The sequence below is a fragment of the Lithobates pipiens genome, unplaced genomic scaffold, assembly GCF_037356315.1.
Source record: "Lithobates pipiens isolate NorthernLeopardFrog02 unplaced genomic scaffold, aLitPip1_a1.2 Scaffold_27, whole genome shotgun sequence".
NCBI classification, from domain to species: Eukaryota; Metazoa; Chordata; class Amphibia; order Anura; family Ranidae; genus Lithobates; species Lithobates pipiens.
This window is the reverse complement of record NW_027507788.1, coordinates 155186299-155205058: the sequence shown is the minus strand read 5'-3', so window position 1 is coordinate 155205058 and position 18760 is coordinate 155186299. Positions and strand designations below refer to the sequence as shown.

Sequence of the window (18760 nt, the reverse complement as noted above, 5' to 3'; positions counted from 1 at the left end):
CATTTTAATATTCTTAATTGTTTTTGAATATTAAGTTCGAAACACATCTTTATTTGCATTTTGTAGGAGGTGGACTTTGTAAACTCAAGTTTGGATAAAAAAGTTCATGCTTTGCAATTTAAAAATGTGTTTAATAATGGGGTTCTTTTGTATTGGTACCCATTAAGCAGTTTTTATTTATTTGATTACATTATATACATAAGGGGAAGGGATTCATTGTGGCAACGGCGATGTTTGCAAATATTTATATGATTCCTTTTTTATATTCCGCTCGTTGCTGTGCTCATTTGCATAGTGCGGATAGGCATGATGGGATGAGCCGTTACCATGGTAACGTTTGTTTAAATTCACAAGGGCTTCCCTGAGGTCTTTGCCTGTTATCGTGTAGATTCGTACTACACGACAGGATGTGTTGTTACCTTGGTAACTTTCGTAAACATGGAGAGGCTGTCCGTCACGTCGTGCTCACCGTAAGCGCACTATAGGAACCCCGTATTGTCTATTCATATATCGGGTGTCACGTAGTTTCCGTGTCCGCTGATGAAGTCCCGCCCATAGGGACGTAACGTACGGACGGAGATCACGTGACGTCACCCGCGGTCATTGATCATTTTAAAGATCGTATGAAGCTTCGTTATTGTAAGTGTGTTTTTTATGTATATTCATCATTAAAACGTTTTTCTATGGAGAGCACTATGGCCTGTCTTTCTATCCACATGGTCTGAGGAATTGTGAATACTGCTATATACCGATCCAGTGTGGGTATTCCACGAACGTGTCAGTTCATTTGACTCTGAATGGGAGAAAGCTGTGTTTTCGTTTGTGAATCGGTCGGATATTGTCGGAGAGGAGTACAGCGATTGGATGAGTTGATATTTAAGTGCATACGACCCTCTGTAATTTAAAGGGTCCATACGATGAGGTGAGCAGCCAATTTTACCATTGGTGGTGGTCCCCCCCTTGGCACTAAGTCACTTTATGCATGAACTGATTGTATACCACTGAAGATTCCTCACGTGGACTTTTTGACTCAAAAGCTATCTTTGGACTTTTTATTAATTTTAATATGTTAGTAATCATTTTATTTTAGTTAGAGCGCTGTACCATCTGTTTGATATATTGTATTTTGGGATTTGGTAATTGATCCTTGGTGTTCAGCAGCTTTTCGTAAAGGGGTTGTACTGCGCTGATTTTTTCTGTATTTATACTACAGGAAAAAGAACAAGGATTGTGCTGGGCAGAAGCCAGAGAGAGAGAGCCACGCTGCCCAGCGCCACCAGAGAGAGAACTACACTGCCCCATGCCACCAGAGAGAGCCATGCTGTCCAGCACCACCAGAGAGAGCCATGCTGCCCAGCACCACCAGAGAGAGAAAGACTGAGTCACTGCCAGGGTACATACATGCTACACTACTGACCAGAGTTGCCCCCGTGGCGCGTGAGCGATCTTCCAGCCAGAGGGATCACTGGTGTTGTTTCGCTGGGTCTGGTAAGAGGGCCTGTTGGCCATTATCCATTACCTATCCTAGGGATTGTACTAAGTCTGCAGTCTCTGACCATGATAATCTGATACTGACATTGTCGAAAAGGGGCGGCGCATGGGTGACCCTAAAATTATGCCCCCCCTTGAAAAAAGTTCTGCGGACGCCCATGCCTGGAATATTGAAAAATAGACGTGCAAAAATCTGCAAAATAAAAGTTCTTTGTTTCAAACCCAAGTGTTGGTGTTATCATGCAAACACATAAGTGCAGTGGTTGTTTCTTTCTTTCATCCAATAGGTGAGAGGATGTGCCCTTACCTCACGGCTGTGAGGTTACAGCCTTATTATAGTATAGGTGTATATATCCTATCGCTCCAGTTCTGAGACCTTAGAATGGGTATACCTGTTGTGGTGCCAATTTCACCAATTTCAACAACCTCTCCTTTCTCCTCCTCTGCTTCTGTTTTTTGGATTTCCCCTTCTTTGGGAGGTGTGGGGTCCCTGGTGTCCTCACATGTCTCGAGTCTTCTCTCTCCTGGGGTAGGCTCCTCCAGGGGCAACACTTCATGGGAACAAAGCCATTAATGTCTAAACCGCTGGCAACAAAAGTGAGTACATCCCTAAGTGCAAATGTCCAAATTGGGCCCAAAGTGTCAATATTTTGTGTGGCCACCATTATTTTCCAGCACTGCCTTAACCCTCTTGGGTATGGAGTTCATCAGAGCTTCACAGGTCGCCACTGGAGTCCTCTTCCACTCCTCTATGATGACATCACAGAGCTGGTGGATGTTAGAGACCTTGCGCTCCTCCACCTTCTGTTTGAGGATGCCCCACAGATGCTCAGTAGGGTTTAGGTCTGGAGACATACTTGGCCAGTCCATCGCCTTTACCCTCAGCTTCTTTAGCAAGGCAGTGGTCGTCTTGGAGGTGTGTTTGGGGTCGTTATCATGTTGGAATACTGCCCTGTGGCACAGTCTCCAAAGGGAGGGGATCATGCTCTGCTTCAGTATGTCACAGTACATGTTGGCATTCATGGTTCCTTCGGTGAACTGTAGCTCCCCAGTGCTGACAGCGCTCATGCTGCCCCAGACCATGACACTCCCACCACCATGCTTGACTGTAGGCAAGAAACACTTGTCTTTGTACTCAGGGCTGGTGCAAGAATTTTTGACACCCTAGGCGAAACCTAATTTTGCCGCCCCCACAGGCTTCACTCCCTTTGCCCTGACCATGTGACTGGAGGCGGCGCTATACAGGAAGCATTGGCTTTGCTTCCTCTAACGCTGGCTCCAGAGCTTGCGGAGGGAAACCAGCGGCCGGGTGCCCCTTGGCAGCAGTGTGCCCTAGGCGGCTGTCTAGTTTGCCTAGTGGTAGCACCGGTCCTGTTTGTACTCCTCACCTGGTTGCTGCCACACATGCTTGACACCATCTGAACCAAATAAGTTTATTTTGATCTCATCAGACCACAGGACATGGTTCTGTTTGTGGACTTTCTTGTGCATCATCTTTAGAAGAGGCTTCCTTCTGGGATGACAGCCATGCAGACCAATTTAATACAGATATAATAAAATATTTCCAAAAATGTGAGGCGTGTACTCACTTTTGTGAGATACTGTAAATTATAGGTATAATAGCTGAAGTCAGTAATTCTTCTAGTCTAGAGAGTGGGCGGCTCAGTCTGTGAGTGAGTGGGTGGGTGAGAGTCTGAGAGAGCGGACGGCTTGGTCTGTGAGCTGGTGGGTGAGAGTCTGAGAGAATGGTCGGTTCAGTCTTTGAGCTGGCAGGTGAGAGTCTGAGAGAGCGGGCAGCTTTGTCTGTGAGCGGGTGGGTGAAAGTCTAAGAGAACAGGTGGCTCGGTCTGTGAGCGGGCAGGTGAGAGTCTGAGAGAGCCGGCGGCTTGGTCTGTGAGCGGGCGGGTGAGAGTCTGAGAGAGCTGGCAGCTTTGTCTGTGAGCGGGTGGGTGAGAGTCTGAGAGAGCGAGCGGCTCGGTCTGTAAGCGGGCGGGTGAGAGTCTGAGAGAGCGGGTGGCTCAATCTGTGAGCGGGCGGGTGAGAGTCTGAGAGAGCGGGCGGCTCAATCTGTGAATGGGCGGGTGAGAGTCAGGTGATAGAGCGGGTGGGCTGCTGGCCAATCAGAGAGCTGGTGGGCAGGGGAACAGAGAGATGACATAATCTCTCACCACCCGCCCTGCATCCACAGTTCCGTCCTCACTGTGCAGGCAGCCGTGGGCAGCAGAGAGATTACATCATCTCTCTGCTGCCTGACTGGTAATCTGCTGCCTGACTCTCTGGGACACAGCACAAAAGTGACACAGCAACTGACAACTGTAGCAGGTAAGTGACAATCTGCATCTGGTGACAGGCAACGTGGCATGTAATAATCAAATAATGTGCTTCAATCATTATGACACCATAACAACCATGGTGCCGTGATGATTGAAGCTCCAACACCAGCCATTTCCCTGATAAATTGCTCCCCTGCTTTCCCTGAAAAAAAACATATTTTCTGCCAGTGTCCCTCCCGAGGCTAGACTCAGATCCGCCCCTGAAGTCGAGTTAGGCATCCCATAATCCCTCCACCCTATCCAAGTTAGTTTTTCCCTAATAAAACAAACAAAAAAACAAACAAACCTGTGGACTTATTTCTTGTGTCTGGATGCAAGTTGGAAATGTGTGTTGCCTGGCTGTGCAGGAATAGAAGAGCCAGTTACCAGCAGCCCCTGCAGGGGTAGTGCTATTTATTTATGATTTTTGTGGCACTAACGAAATGTCATTTTTATGTATAGCACTACACCATTTTATGTTTATATAAACCCATCCCTCTCTTGTTTATTTAGCGCTCTGTTTCACAATGGATTACTACACAGATCTGGAAGGAATACACAAAGCAAAACAAGATCCAGCTACAAACATACACACGCCTTTTCTATTCAGACAATATTTGTGTCTATTCTTATATGTGGAGTGTAGCTTTAATTGACACAATGGGAGGGGACTGGGCCAAAGGGCGTCACCATTCACATGAGCCCTCGGTGTCATGGCGTCTGCACACAGCTGTGGGACTCGGTATTATAGGACTGTGTGTCCTTCCTATTAAAGAAGATGAGGAGGATTTGTCAATCTGCAGCCTGACTGCGCGAGTCTGATCGCATTCTGCGTGTCTGCTTTCACTTCTTTTTTCCATGTATACAGTTCACAAACTTGGAAAAGTCCCAGCATGAATTAACCCTTTGCTGTCACTGCAGCTGCTATGTGAGCGGACTCCTCCGTCAGAGGCATCCATAATTGGTATAGTATAATATAGTAAAAAACGCATGCACAACATTGAGCTCCAATGCGTTCCAGTGGTAAGGTGTGGGGCGAAAGGCAGAGGTGCACCATTCAGCCCCACTGCAGGCAGTCTGATAAACTCTATGAGAGACTATCAGCTGCTGCTGTGTGGAGCTGGAGGGTGCATTGAGTACATGCATTGGGCCAGTATGCACCCAGGGACATGCGGTGAGATCAGTGGCTGGTGAGGCACTGGCTAGTATCAGAGCCTGATACACACAGTTTACATACACTGCAATCGTTAGAGTGAGAGCAATAATTCTAGCACTAGACCTCCTCTGTATCTCTACACATGCAACCTGTAAACATTTTTACAACGTCACCTATAGAGATTTTTAAGTACTGAAGTTTGGTGGCATTCCACAAGTGTGCGCAATTTTAACCACTTAAAGTGGTTGCATGCTCAATTTTTTTACTTTTGCCTACAGGAAAGCCTATAATAAGGCTTACCTGTAGGTAAAAAAAATACGATTATGATTAATCGTTATTATTATGATTTTGCAAGTGAAAAGCTGCATCTTGAGGCAGGTAACTCGACAAGCTCTCTGGTGATGTAAGGGGGGGCTTTCTGGGGACCCTGATGTAAGGGAATGCTTTCTCAGGACCTTGATATAAGGGGGAGGCTCTCTGGGGACCCTGATGTAATGATGATAAAATATCATATATATATATATATATATATATATATATATATATATAAATTCTACACACACAGGTATATTATATACATGTATATGCCCGCCCAAGCGTATGACCTTTACCTTGCTGCTATGGGCTCTAGCCCCAGATCTTTTGTAGACCTAGCAACTCCCCTGTCTATGATCTGACTTCAAAAGTTTTTTTTATTAACCGTATAATCCACCCCAGTCCATTTTCTGCTGTGCCACACTCTGTATTGTGTTGTTTGGACAAAGCCAAAGTTGCATTACATCCAAGAAGGTCGCAATGCAAACGTGCACTGGCAGCAGTGTGAACCGAGCTTGCGGTTGACAACTATCTAAGAGTGAACTTTCTCTTTATTTTCTGTTGTCTCTGAAACAGGAAGTGAAAGGAAATCTCCCTAATGGGACACAGACAGCAGTAACAAACCTGACAGGTAACCCCCAGATAGCAAGGATAACTTGCCACAAATTTGTGGCAGTGTTGAATTTAAGGTCACTGGCAGGTTGTATACTTGCAGAACACTTGAAGCACAAGTTCTAGTAGACACTTTTCCAATTTGTAGCCCATTTGCGTTGCAAGTCTCTAGCAAGAGCAAAGTTGCAGTGGTGAGTCTACAGCAAGAGCTCTGCAAGTCTACAGCGTGAAAATTCAGCCACAGTGACCCCATGTGGTGGGATGACTATTAAACAACATAACTGAACCAGAACTTGCAGCAGACTTGCAGAATGTTTGCAAAGAAAGTTGATCTGGAGTCATGCAATGTGGACTTGCTACAATTGTGCAACAGACGTGTGAATCCTGGCAAGTCTACCAATAGCTTAGCAATTTATTTTCAAACTTGCAGCTGAATTTCTTGCTATCTGGGTCCTTCCATATTCTATTCAGAAATAGAATATTTTTTTACTGGCAGGATCAACCAGGGATGCCACCTTTTCTGCAAGCCAAATCTGAACACTTTAGCAGCCTGGGACACCTTTGGGTGCCCCAAGAAGAGTAGTACTGTGGTGCGCATAGTGTGCCACAGCAAATAGTGATTGTGGCCAAATTGCTATTGCTTACATCATCACCCAGTGATGCCGAACCTGATCCCAGACAGCCACCTGCATCTCCCAGAGGGCAACAGATTTGTGTGTGACTATCTTGGTTACTTTGGGAGCCACAGCTTGGTCTGAATAATGTGTCCGGGTTTCAGTCCGCCTGAAATCCAGACACATGATTCAAAACCCAAACTGTCTGGGTGATACCCGGACAGATGGCAACCCTAGGATCAACAGATAATAAAACCGTGTTACAGGGGTAATGAGAAAAACAAAAACTGCTATGTTAACGATAGTGGCAGACTGCATAATTTATGTCATATTTCATTTTCCCATATTTTCACTTCAGTTAGTGAAAGTCATACGTCAAGCCCTGCATTGCAGGCAAGGGGACTTTCTCAGCTGGAATGTTTTTGTGTTTTTTTCTGTAGCATTAGTGGAAAGTTATTTTTTTTCTTCCCGTAGGTTGATACCGTGAGACCAAAGCTCTTCTTGGTGGGAAAAGTGCCATCGTTCATCTGCACTGTGCTGACAGAGGAGGGAGAGCAGCTGCTGGGGAGGTGACAGCTGACATGGGGGCGCAGCAGACCACGCAGCAGAGGTAAGGCTGCACAGCTGACTCATTGATTCCTGGGCCTGGCCACATATTGGAAGCAGGCATCTGCTTTCCTGTAAACAGGCAGGATGTTATTATATATTGTATTTCACAAGCTACCACCCCCTAGCGCAGTAAGCGAGCAAGAGGGCAGGGTAGGGTGCCAAGGTGTGAAGATAGGGGCCTGGTAGACAGAGATATGTGGTCATAAAGTAAGAGAAATATCTGCACTGAAGATTTCAGTAATGTTCGCTGAAAACACAGGGGAATTAAATGTCAGCTCTGTGGATCGATATGCAGCACAGCAAATCTCCATGCCTTTGCCTTTCTAGCCCTATGTTAATGCCTGGCTTGTCTGCCTGGCTCTTACTGCTGGGCATTCCTACTGAGGAACTACAACTCCCAGCGTGACCTGTCACACAAGTTGCTAGTCCTCACTGCTGGACATTGCTACTGAGGAACTACAGCTCCCAGCGTGACCTGTCACACAAGTTGCTAGTCCTCACTGCTGGGCATTGCTACTGAGGAACTGCAGCTCCCAGTGTGACCTGTCACACAAGTTGCTAGTCCTCACGCGGGCTCGTTGGCCAGGTAAGTGTCCTTATTAAAAGTTAGCAGCTACAGTGTTTGTAGTTGCTGACTTTTAAAAAACAAAACAAAAAAAAAGTCGGACCTACTTAACCACTTCCCGTCCAGTCAATAGCAGATTAAAGTCTGGGAAGTGGTTCAGTTATCCTGACTGGGCATCATATGAAGTCCTTCAGGATAACAGCCGCCGCCATCATGGCGATTGGTGGTGCGGTGTGTCAATCTGACACACCGCTACACTGATCTTGGTAAAGAGCCTCCGGCGGAAGCTCTTTACCACATGATCAGCCGAGTTCAGTCAACAGGAAGAGCCGTTGATTGGCTTTTCCTCACTTGCATATGATAGACGCGAGTAGAGGAGAGCCGATCGGCGGCTCTCCTGACAGGGGGTATGCGCTGATTGTTTATCAGTGCAGCCCCCCTCAGATAGACCACCAGGGAAGCTCGAAGAACCACCAGGGAAGCCCCCAGCATGTGGATGGCCAGGTACATTCCCCATGGCCATTCATATGTAAAAAAAATGCCCAAAATATGCCAATCAATGCCCACAAATTGGCACTGACTGGCACCTCATATTTATCATACAAAACAGGGATGCCCAGCAATGCCACCCATCAGTGTCCATCAGTGCCCACCTATCAGTGCCAATCCATGCCACCCATAAGTACCCATCAGTGCCGCATACCAGCGCCACCTATCAGTGCCCATCAGTGGCACCTATCAGTGCCCATTAGTGCCACCTCATCAGTGCTGCCTCATTGGTGCCCCCTCAGTGCTGCCTTATCAGTCCCCATCAGTGCAGCCATATCAGTGCCCATCATTGAAGAAGAAAACTTACTTATTTACAAAAAAATTAACAAAAACAAAGAAAAACTATATTTTTTGCAAAATTTTGGGTATTTTTTTATTTGTTGCGCAAATAATAAAAACCACAGAGGTGATCAAATACCACCAAAAGAAAGCTCTATTTGTGGGAACAAAATGATAAAAAATTTGTTTGGGTACAGTGTAGCATGACCGCGCAATTGTCATTCAAATTGCGACAGTGCTGAAACCTGAAAATTGGCCTGGGCAGAAGGTCTAGTGCCTGGTATTGAAGTGGTTAAATGGTTAGGTCACTATTACCAAAAACTGCCTATGCAGATAAGTGGTGTCTGTAGATAACGACAAACTGTGCAGCTCTGACCAAAGTTGAATAATGTCCGTGTTAAAGGGGTTGTAAAGGTAACATTTTTGTTCACCTTAATGCATTTTATGCATTAAGGTGAAAAAACATCTGACAATGCCGCCCCCCCCCTCCTGTTTTACTTACCCGACCCCTCGAAAGTCCGGCGCTCGCCCCTGACCTCCTCTTCGCTGATCAGTCTGGTCGTTGATTGCCTAGAGTGGATGGAGCCATGGGCTCGCGCTACTGTCAATCACATCCAATGATTCGGCGCACCGGGGGGGGGGGCGTCAAGTGATACAGTGAGCGGCTATGGCCGCCGGCTGTATCACGGGAGCGCGCCCGGAAGTGCTGCTCACCAATGCGAGGGAGCTCGGATGAACGTGAGAAGTACTTCGGGGGGAAGCCGAGACAGACGCTGAGGGATCCCAGAAGAGCGGGTTCGGGGCCACTCTGTGCAAAATGAGCTGCACAGTGGAGGTAAGTATAACATGTTTGTTATTTATTTTTTTACAATCCCTTTAAGGGTGTATGCTGTTTATTTACCTCATGAGGCCCAACTTGAAAACTCCCAGGATGTTACTAAGTGAGGCCTACCTGAATTGTTCACCTTCCCCATCACAGGAGTGAGCTCTCAAACTCTCAAAAGCTACTGCATCAGTGGAGAGAAAACGCATGCGTGTGATTTTGAGATAGAGAAATCTGTGATGGTGGAGGTGAGCAGTAAGAGCTAGGCCTCACTTAGCAACGACCTGGGAGTATTCCAGTCAGGCTTCATGGGGTATGTAACCTTTTAATAAATCGGTGTGACTTGTGTTGCACAAATTCAAACGGTTCCATTGCCGTTAAAGGGGAACGACGTCTCATGCGACTTTGAACTCCCAAGTCGCATGACAAATCGCAAGAGTGTGAACCAGCCCTAAAGTCAGAGCTGCACAGTTTGCAAATCAATTTTGGTAATTCAAAAAAAAAAAAAGTTTTAAATTCCTTTTGGTGGGGAGCAGTGGTTTAACTACTTGCTGCCCGTCCACAATAGATTTACTGTGGATGGGCAGCACAGGCAGGCCCGACAACATACCTGTACATCGCAGCCTGTTTTCCCAGGGATAACACCTTCCGAACTCAAGTGGTTAATTATACTAAAGTGAAACATTAAAAATGCTGAATTCCTTTAAATACTTGCTGACCAGCTGCTGCAGTTGTACTGCGGCAAGTTGGCACGGCTGCGTGAATCGCCATCATTGTACGTCGGCCGCTTTAAGAAACTATAGGAGGCACGAGCCCGCTGCCAGAGCCGATGCACATGGCCAGCAGTCACGATGTCCGTCAGCTACCCGCGATCGCTCTTCGGAGAGCCAGAATGGGGATCTGTCAACGTAAACAGACAGATCCCCTTTCTGACAGGGGAGTAGAGAGAGATTTGCTGTTCCTAGTGATCAGGAAATCAGGATCTCTCTCCTCCTCTAGCCAGTACACTCCCCCCACAGTTAGAAACACCTCTCTAGGGAACACTTAACCCCTTGATCACCCCCTAGTGTTAACCCCTTCCCTGCCAGTGACATTTATACAGTAATCAATGGCTATTTTTAGCTCTGATTGCTGTATAAATGTCACTGGCCCCAAAAAAGTGTCTGATCTGTCTGACGCAATGTCGCAGTCCCACTAAAAATCACAGATTGCTGCCATTACTAGTAAAAAATAAATAAATAATAAAAATGGCAGAAATATATCCCCTATTTTGTAGACGCTATCACTTTTACACAAACCAATTAATATACGCTTATTGCAATTTTTTTTTACCTTAAACATGTAGAAGAATGCATATTGGCCTTGACTTGATGAAGAAATTATTATTTTTACTTATTTTTTGGTTATTTATTATAGGAAAAAGTAAAAAAATAATATAAAATAATTTTTATTTTTTTAAATTGTCGCACTTTTTTGTTTATAACACAAAAAATAAAAACTGCAGAGGTGATCAAATACCACCAAAAGAAAGCTATAATTATGGAAAACAAAATGACATACATTTTGTCTGGGTACAAAGTCAGACGACCACGCAATGAGCAGTTAAAGCGACATAGTGCCATATCGCAAAAAATGGCCTGGTCATTAAGGGGGCAAATCCTTAAGTGGTTAAAGAAAATACCAGATTTACTCTCTTTGTGAACAAAGTGTCTGGGAGGTGAATAGGGGAGTCTACACAAAAAAGGCATTGGGTTCCCTCTAAAATACATACCAAACCTTTTATCCTGAAAGCGGGTCTGTGATGGATGAACAGACAAAAAAAAAAAGGCATGGGGTCTCCCTCAAAATCCACATCAGACCAAGCATGCAGCCTGGCTGACCAGTAAATATGGGCCACCGAGCATCTGGTCCCCCTTCTGAACCAGACCAGGAGACATGCCCTCAACATGGAGAGGATACCTTGCCAGCCAGGCAGGCTCCTGAGCAGGATAAGGGCCTCTTCCCCACAACCCTGTCCCAGTGGTTGTGGGGGTCTGCAGGCAAGGGGCTTATTTGAATCTGGAAGTCCCCTTCAAAAATAAATATCAAATACCAGCCCCTCATGTGAATGAGTAAGGAGTACACAGTACCCCTACTTACATGCATACCCCACTTTTATGTATGCAATGGGGTTTATTTACTAAAGCTGGAAAGTGCAAAATAAGGCTCACGTCTTCATAAAAACCAATGAGCTTCTAACCCCAGCTTGTTCAATTTAGCTTTAGTTATAAAACCTGGAAGCTCATTGGTTTCTATGCAGAAGGGACCCTGATTTTGCACTTTACAGCTTTAGTAAATAAACCCCATTGTGTACTTAACCGCTTTGCGCCCGCCCTATAGCCGAAAGATGGCTACAGAGCAGACGCTAACTGCCGGGAGGCTGTCCCTGGACGTCCTCCTGTTTACTTCCCCTCTGCACGCCGCCGTGGGTGCACATAGGGGAAGTTCTGTGCTGGCCGTGTCCCCCGGACACAGCCAGTCACAGATTGCTGTAAACGGCCAATCACAGCGGCCTTTTAAAGCGCGATTGGCGTGTCCAATGAGAGATGATCTCATATGTAAACATATGAGATCATCTCTCAGCGCCGCTCTCCCTCCTCACACAGACAGCATGTGAGAAGGTAGAGGTCAACGGCTGCAGCGGCCGTAAGTAAAAAAAAACAAAAAAGGGCCATCCTCCCCCAGTGCCATCCTCCCCCAGTGCCATCCTCCCCCAGTTCCATCTGCCCCAGTGCCATCCTCGCCCAGTGCCACCTGTTAGTGCTATCTGTCCCCAGTGCCACCTGTTAGTGCTATCTGTCCCCAGTACCACCTGTTGTCAGTGCCATTTGCCCCCAGTGCCATCTGTCATCAGTGCCACGTATAAGTGCCATGTGTCATCAGTGCCACATAGTGCCATCTGTCAGGGTCACATATTAGTGCCATCTGTCATCAGTGCCACGTATCAATGCCATTTGTCATCAGTGCCACCTGTCAGTGTCACATGCCATCTGCTGTCAGTGTCGCCAATGCCACTTATCAGTGGCATCTGTCATGTGTCATCGGTGCCACGTATTAGTGCCATCTGTCATTGGTGCCACGTATTAGTGCTATCTGTCATCAGTGCCACGTATTAGTGCCATCTGTCATCAGTGCCACGTATTAGTGCCACATGTCATCAGTGCCACTTATAAGTGCCATCTGTCATCAGTGCCACCTGTCATCAGTGCCACGTATAAGTGCCATCTGTCATCAGTGCCACGTGTCATAAGTGCCACGTATAAGTATCATCAGTGCCACGTATCAGTGCCATCTGTCATCAGTGTCACGTGTCATTGCCCTGGTGCTCCAGGGCCTTCAAAAGTGTAATAGGTAGTCAACAAGTTAGATGTGTAATTTGTGCTCCTAGAACATGTGACGGCGCTCCCTGCATGTTGGGCCTCTCTATGTGGCCAGGCTGTGAAAAAGTCCCACACATGTGGTATTGTAATACTCAGGAGGAGTAGCAGAATTTTTTTTGGGGTGTCATTTGTGGTATACACATGCCATGTGAGAGAAATAACCTATTACAATGACAATTTTGTGGAAAAAAAAAATCTTAATTTTGCAAAGAATTGTGGGAAAAAATTACAACATCACCATGCCTCTTACTAAATACCTTGGAATGTCTACTTTCCAAAAAGGGGTCATTTGGGAGGTATTTGTACTTTCCTGACTTGTTCGGGTCGCAAGAAGTGAGATAGTCCACCAGTACATCAGGTGTGATCAATTTTGTATGATTCGCACCACAGCTTGTAGACTCTCTAACTTTCACAAAGACCAAATAATTTCCACTAATTTGGGTTATTTTTACCAAAGATATGTAGCAGTATAAATTGCGGCCAAAATCTATGAAGAAAAATTAATTATTTATTATTTGCATAATTTTGTCACAGAAACAAAAAAATATGCATTTTTTTTCAAAATTTTCGGTCTTTTTTCATTTATAGCGCAAAAAATAAAAACCCCAGATGTGATCAAATACCACCAAAAGAAAGCTCTATTTGTGGGAAAAAAAGGACAAAAAATTCATTTGGGTACAGTGTTGCATGACAGTAATTGTCATTCAAAATGTGAGAGCACCGAAAGCTGAAAATTGGCCTGGGCGGGAAGGGTGTTTAAGTGCCCAGTAGGCAAGTGGTTAAATGTGGGGTATGCCTGTATTCACTAAAAGTAAACAGTGAATATTGAGATCACACACTTTGGCAAATCATCTATATAAAAAAAGTCCCATGGTGTAAATCAATCGTCAAGCCAAATGTCCAACTATGCAGATCCTTGTCATTCATGAGAAACAAAGCCCACCAATAGAAATAACCCACCAACATATCCACTGCCCATAGAGACTTATGTAAAATGAAGGATCCCAGCTGTCAGCTGAATTGTAAACACATGGGTGGGGATGGTGGTCAATGTCACTGACCAAATATGGCCATGGCCACTTTTGGACAGTGATGTCAGCCATAATCCCTGCATCCGCCGTCCATTGGAGCGCACGAGCGCCGCCCCTTTCCATGCATTTGGCTCCCTAATCTACATACAGGGCACCAGAAGCAAGGATTCCTATGGGGGGGGGGGGGGATTTGAAGCATGTGATTAGAGCCTGAGGCCGCGTACACACGCGGGGACTGTTCGCTGAAACTGTCCGCTGAAACCAAGTTTCAGCGGACAGTCCGCTTGTGTGTGGGCTTTCAGCGGACAGTTTCAGCGAACAGTCCGCTGAACAAGGCTTTTCGGAAATTCCGAAAAACTGGCCGCTGAAACCTTGTTTCAGCGGACAGTCCCCGCGTGTGTAGGCTTGTTCGTCAAACAAAGTTGCGCGCATGCTCAGAAAGGATTTTCACGCCGAAAGTTATAATGCAGTGTATAGGACGTCGTATTTTTCGTCCCGTCGTACGTGCCGTTCACGTCATCGCGCACGGTTTCAGCAAACTGTTCGTACGTCGTGTGTGGCCATGTCCGTCCATGCTAATTTTGAGCGGACTGTTTGCCGAAACTGTTTGACGGACAAAGTTGGGCGAACAGTCCCCGCGTGTGTACGCGGCCTGAGGCTCTAATAGGCTTCAAAAAAGGGTGGGCTAGGGATGCAGAGCACTGCGCTCCAAGCCCACCCTGTTGTGTAAGAATAGCTAATGAATATTCTGTGGTACGCTAAGTACGTAGCGCAGAGTTCCGGAGTGCACTAAGTACGGAGCGCAGGGTTCCGGAGTGCGATAAGTACGGAGCCCTAAGTACGAAGCGCAGAGTTCAGGAATGTGCTATCTATGTATGGAGTGCAGAGTTCAGAAGTGCGCTACGTACAGCGCTCAGGGTTCAGGAGTGCGCTACGTACCGAGCACAGTGTTCAGAAGTGCGCTACGTACAGCATGCAGGGTTCAGGGGTGCGCTACATACACAGCTCAGTGTTCAGGGGTGCTCTCCGTATAGATTGCAGGGTTCAGGAGTATGCTATGTACAGAGTGCCAGATTCAGTGGTGAGGTACATATAGAGTGCAGGGTTAAGGAGTGCAGTATGTAGAGAGCGCAGGGTTCAGGGGTGCGCTACGTACAGAGCGCAGGGTTCAGGAGTATGCTACGTACAGAGTGCCAGATTCAGGGGTGTGGTATGTATAGAGTGCAGGTTTCAGTGGTGCACTACATACAGAGTGCAGGGTTCAGGAGTATGCTACGGGCAGAGTGCTGGATTCAGGGGTGTCGTATGTATAGGGTGCAGGGTTCAGGCATGCAGTATGTACAGAGTGCAGGGTTTAGGGGTGCGCTATGCAGAGTGTGTGCAACATCCTAACCCCAACACCCCCCAAGCCCCAAGCTTCCGCGCATCTCTACTCTCTCCTACCTGGCCAGAATCTAGTACATGTATTTGGCTCTAGTACCTCACTTGTAGGTGTCTTTACTACCCGTGTATTTGGGCCCTAGTACATGCCTGTGTAGGTGGCTTTGCCTTGCCTTGCAGGCAGATCATTTTCTGTCCCCATCGCTCCCCACCATGAGTGTGTATAGGGATCTGTTAGATCCAGAGGCCACTGTGAGTAAAGATGTCCCTTCTGCGTTTACACGTGGCAGCGGGGAGCGGGAGAAGAGGGTGAGAGCCAGAGGTGTAATGGAGTTCCGCCATGTTCTAGCTGCAAAACTGGGTGTGAGGGCCACATAATAAAGCCTGGCGGGGCAGACGCAGCCAGCGGGCCCTGCCTTTGACATATGTGTTCTATGCAGATCAAATGTGTGAATATTATATTTTTGTTTCTTACAGCTTGTGGAGCATGTTGCCGGAAGATGTATTGCTGGAGATTCTAGCTCTGGTCCCCGCTGTGGATTTGATCCATCGCTGCAGGCTGGTCTGCAGTCAGTGGACAAAAGTAATCGATTCTGCAACGCTGTGGAAGCTAAAATGTCAGCGTGCTGGGTACATCAAAAAAGACTGCCAGAAACATCCCAAAGACTGGAAGATCTTCTACTACCTGTCAAGCCACAAGAAGAACCTGCTCCAAAATCCATGTGCGCTGGGTGAGCAATTTGTTTTGATTCTGGACTTCTCTGTTACTTTAAAGCTCTGATTTAAAGAGGAAGTAAACCCTGATGAGTTTACTTCCTCTTTCATTCCCTGCAAAGGTAAAGCATAATGGACTACTATGCATCGCATAGTAGCCCATTATGTGTCACTTACCTGACACAGGAGCCAGCGAAGTCACTGCTGTCCCCTGTAGTCCGCCGCATCCATCTTCTCGGTGGGTCTTGCAGCTCCGCCGCTGTCATTCGGCAAAACCACGATGACGTCACTCCCGCGCATGCGCACGGGAGCTGGCATTGCGCCGCATCTTCGTTATCGAGGATGCCACGCTCAGTGCGCCTGCGCGCCGCTGTCAACGGCACATGCGCCGTAGACAGTGGTGCCTGTCTTCGGGCAAATATCTCCTAAACCATATAGGTTTGGGAGATATTTCTTGGACCTACAGGTAAGCCTTAATCTAGGCTTACTTGTAGGTCAAAGTGGTTTGTAAGGGTTTACAACCACTTTAACCTCCCTGGCGGTACGATTATTTCAGATTTTTGGTGCTGAAAGTGGTAGGTACAATTATTTTGCATGGAAATTTGGCGTTTTATATTGTAGTCCTGTAATTATTTGGAATAACTCACTTAAATCTGTTCAAACCAGAGTCTAGTAGACATCCCTGGTATGATAAAGTTTGAAAAATTAATAATAAATTATAATATAATAAATAACTATAAATAATTATAACAAATACTAATATAATAATAATAAAAATTATTCAATAACGTAATCAAATCAAAAACACTGAAATGTGTTCAGTTGCAGAATTGTCACTGTCATTAAATTTAGTGTTTGATGACGGATCTCCCCACAAATCACTATCGCTCAATTCTGCAAGTGATTCTAATTTATTATCGCTGTTTTCTAGCTGGTCTAAAATCACTTTTGACATAAAGGGACACTTTTTGGTTGCTATGGACAATCTCCAAATTCCAGGCAGAAAAAACTATATTTATAATATAAAAGTGCATACAGGGCACTGGACAGGCCACTAGGGACAAAGGGGATGTGTCATGTAAGATTACAGTGTACTGTATATGTACTGTGTTTTTACTTTTTTGAATTCGGTGCCGTTCTCCGTCCCCGTGCGTCGCAACGCTTGCAGGGAACGGAGCCCGGCGAAACTCGTCACTGTGTGAATCGAGCGAGGAAACAGCTTGCACACACAGCGGGGAGACATTGCCCGCTGTGTGGCCCGAGGTTACCGCTAATGGTACTGAAATTCCACCCCAAGCCAGACTCGGAAATACCGCCAGGGAGGTAAATAAGATTCACTTTTTATCATTAAAGAAATAACTTTGAGTTCCAGTTAGTGACTTTGTCTAGGCTGAGAAAATATCATTAGTCTGCTGCAGGCAGAAGGAAGCATTTGCTCAGTTTCCTCTCCCCCAATGATTAGACCGCAACATTATGACTTTGTGAATTTGTAGCAAGTCACAAGGTGAGAGGCTGCAGCAGTGGGTGATCTGTGTCAAACATTTGTGAACAAAGGCAAGAAATGCACCCCAATATACGAATATGTGCACACCGTCACAGTAGGGGAGATACTAAAACTGGAGCACTCAGAATCTGGTGCAGCTCTACATGGTAGCAAATAAGCTTCTCCTCTTTAGCTTGCTCAATTAAGCTTTAATAAAATAACCTAGAAGATGACTGGTTTCTATTCAGAGCTACACCAGCTTTTGCACTCTCCAGTTTTAATAAATCTCCCCCAGTATTCAAGGCCAGATTAGGATCAGTAACACAAGAAAATAATCTGAATAGAAGAGGTGATCCCAGCAGAGGTGTCCTGTTGTCAGCAGACTTCTACACCATCAATAACGTCTGTCCATCTCAAAATTCACACTAGATGAGTTCCTGTAAGATAACAGATGGAAGGGGAAGATCAGGTACATAGTAGGGGAGCTTAATCCCCATGATCCCCGTGATTAGGCTGGAGGGGTGTAGTGAAACGCGTAGGAGGACATGGCCTGCTTGGAGCCCAGGCTTAGGCTGTCATATCTATTCACAGAACTGTCCTAAAATTATATCAATCTACCTATTTCACCAATAAAGTGCAATTAATTCATTCATAAAAAGAATCATGCAGCAAATGCACAAATAATAAATGTCCATATGTAAAATAATCTTTATAAATCAGAAATATATTAACCGCTTACCGACCACCGCGCAAATATTTACGTCGGCAGAATGGCACGGACAGGAAAATGGGCGTACCTTTAAATTTGCAGCCGTGTGGTAACGCACACACGCCGCTGGCGGCAAGCTCCGTGAGTGTGATCGTGGGTGCTGCGGACTCAATGTCCGCAGGGATACCCGCAATCGCCTCACAGAGAGGAAGAACAGGGAAATGCTGATGTAACCAAGCATTTCTCCGTTCTGCCTAGTGAAGGCGGTGATTGTTTTTTGGGGTCCTGTACGTGGCTAGACTCCCAAAAGGTCCCACACATGTGGTATCCCCGTACTCAGGAGAAGCAGCAAAATGTATTTTGGGGTGTAATTCCACATTTGCCCATGGCATGTTTTAAACAAAAAAAACAAAAAAAGTTTGTAATTCTCCCAAAACTTGTGGCAAAATATAAAATATTCCATGGGCTCAACATTCCTCTCAGCAAATAGCTGGTGGTGTTTTCTTTCCAAAAAGGGGTCATGGGGGGGGGGGGGGGTTAAACTGCCCTGGCATTTTATGCACAATATTAGAAACTTATGTCATTCATCACCCACTATTCTAATCACTTGAAGACAAAGCCCTTTCTGACACTTTTTGTTGTTGCAATTTTTTTCCTCACACAGTATTTGCGCAGCAATTTTTCAAATGCATTTTTATG

At 45.9% G+C, this 18760-nt stretch overlaps 1 protein-coding gene across 1 annotated transcript in view; it reads left to right on the top strand.

Moving 5' to 3' along the window:
- Positions 1-4484: 4484 nt before the first annotated feature.
- The window catches only part of LOC143934259 (F-box only protein 6-like), a 30940-nt gene continuing 16664 nt past the window's right edge, over positions 4485-18760 (top strand). Inside the window, exons 1-3 of the mRNA XM_077457712.1 lie at positions 4485-4767; positions 6975-7110; positions 15633-15886. Of these exons, the coding sequence (XP_077313838.1) occupies positions 7082-7110; positions 15633-15886 (283 nt within the window). The 5' untranslated portion in view covers positions 4485-4767; positions 6975-7081. The remainder of the gene's footprint in view (positions 4768-6974; positions 7111-15632; positions 15887-18760) is intronic.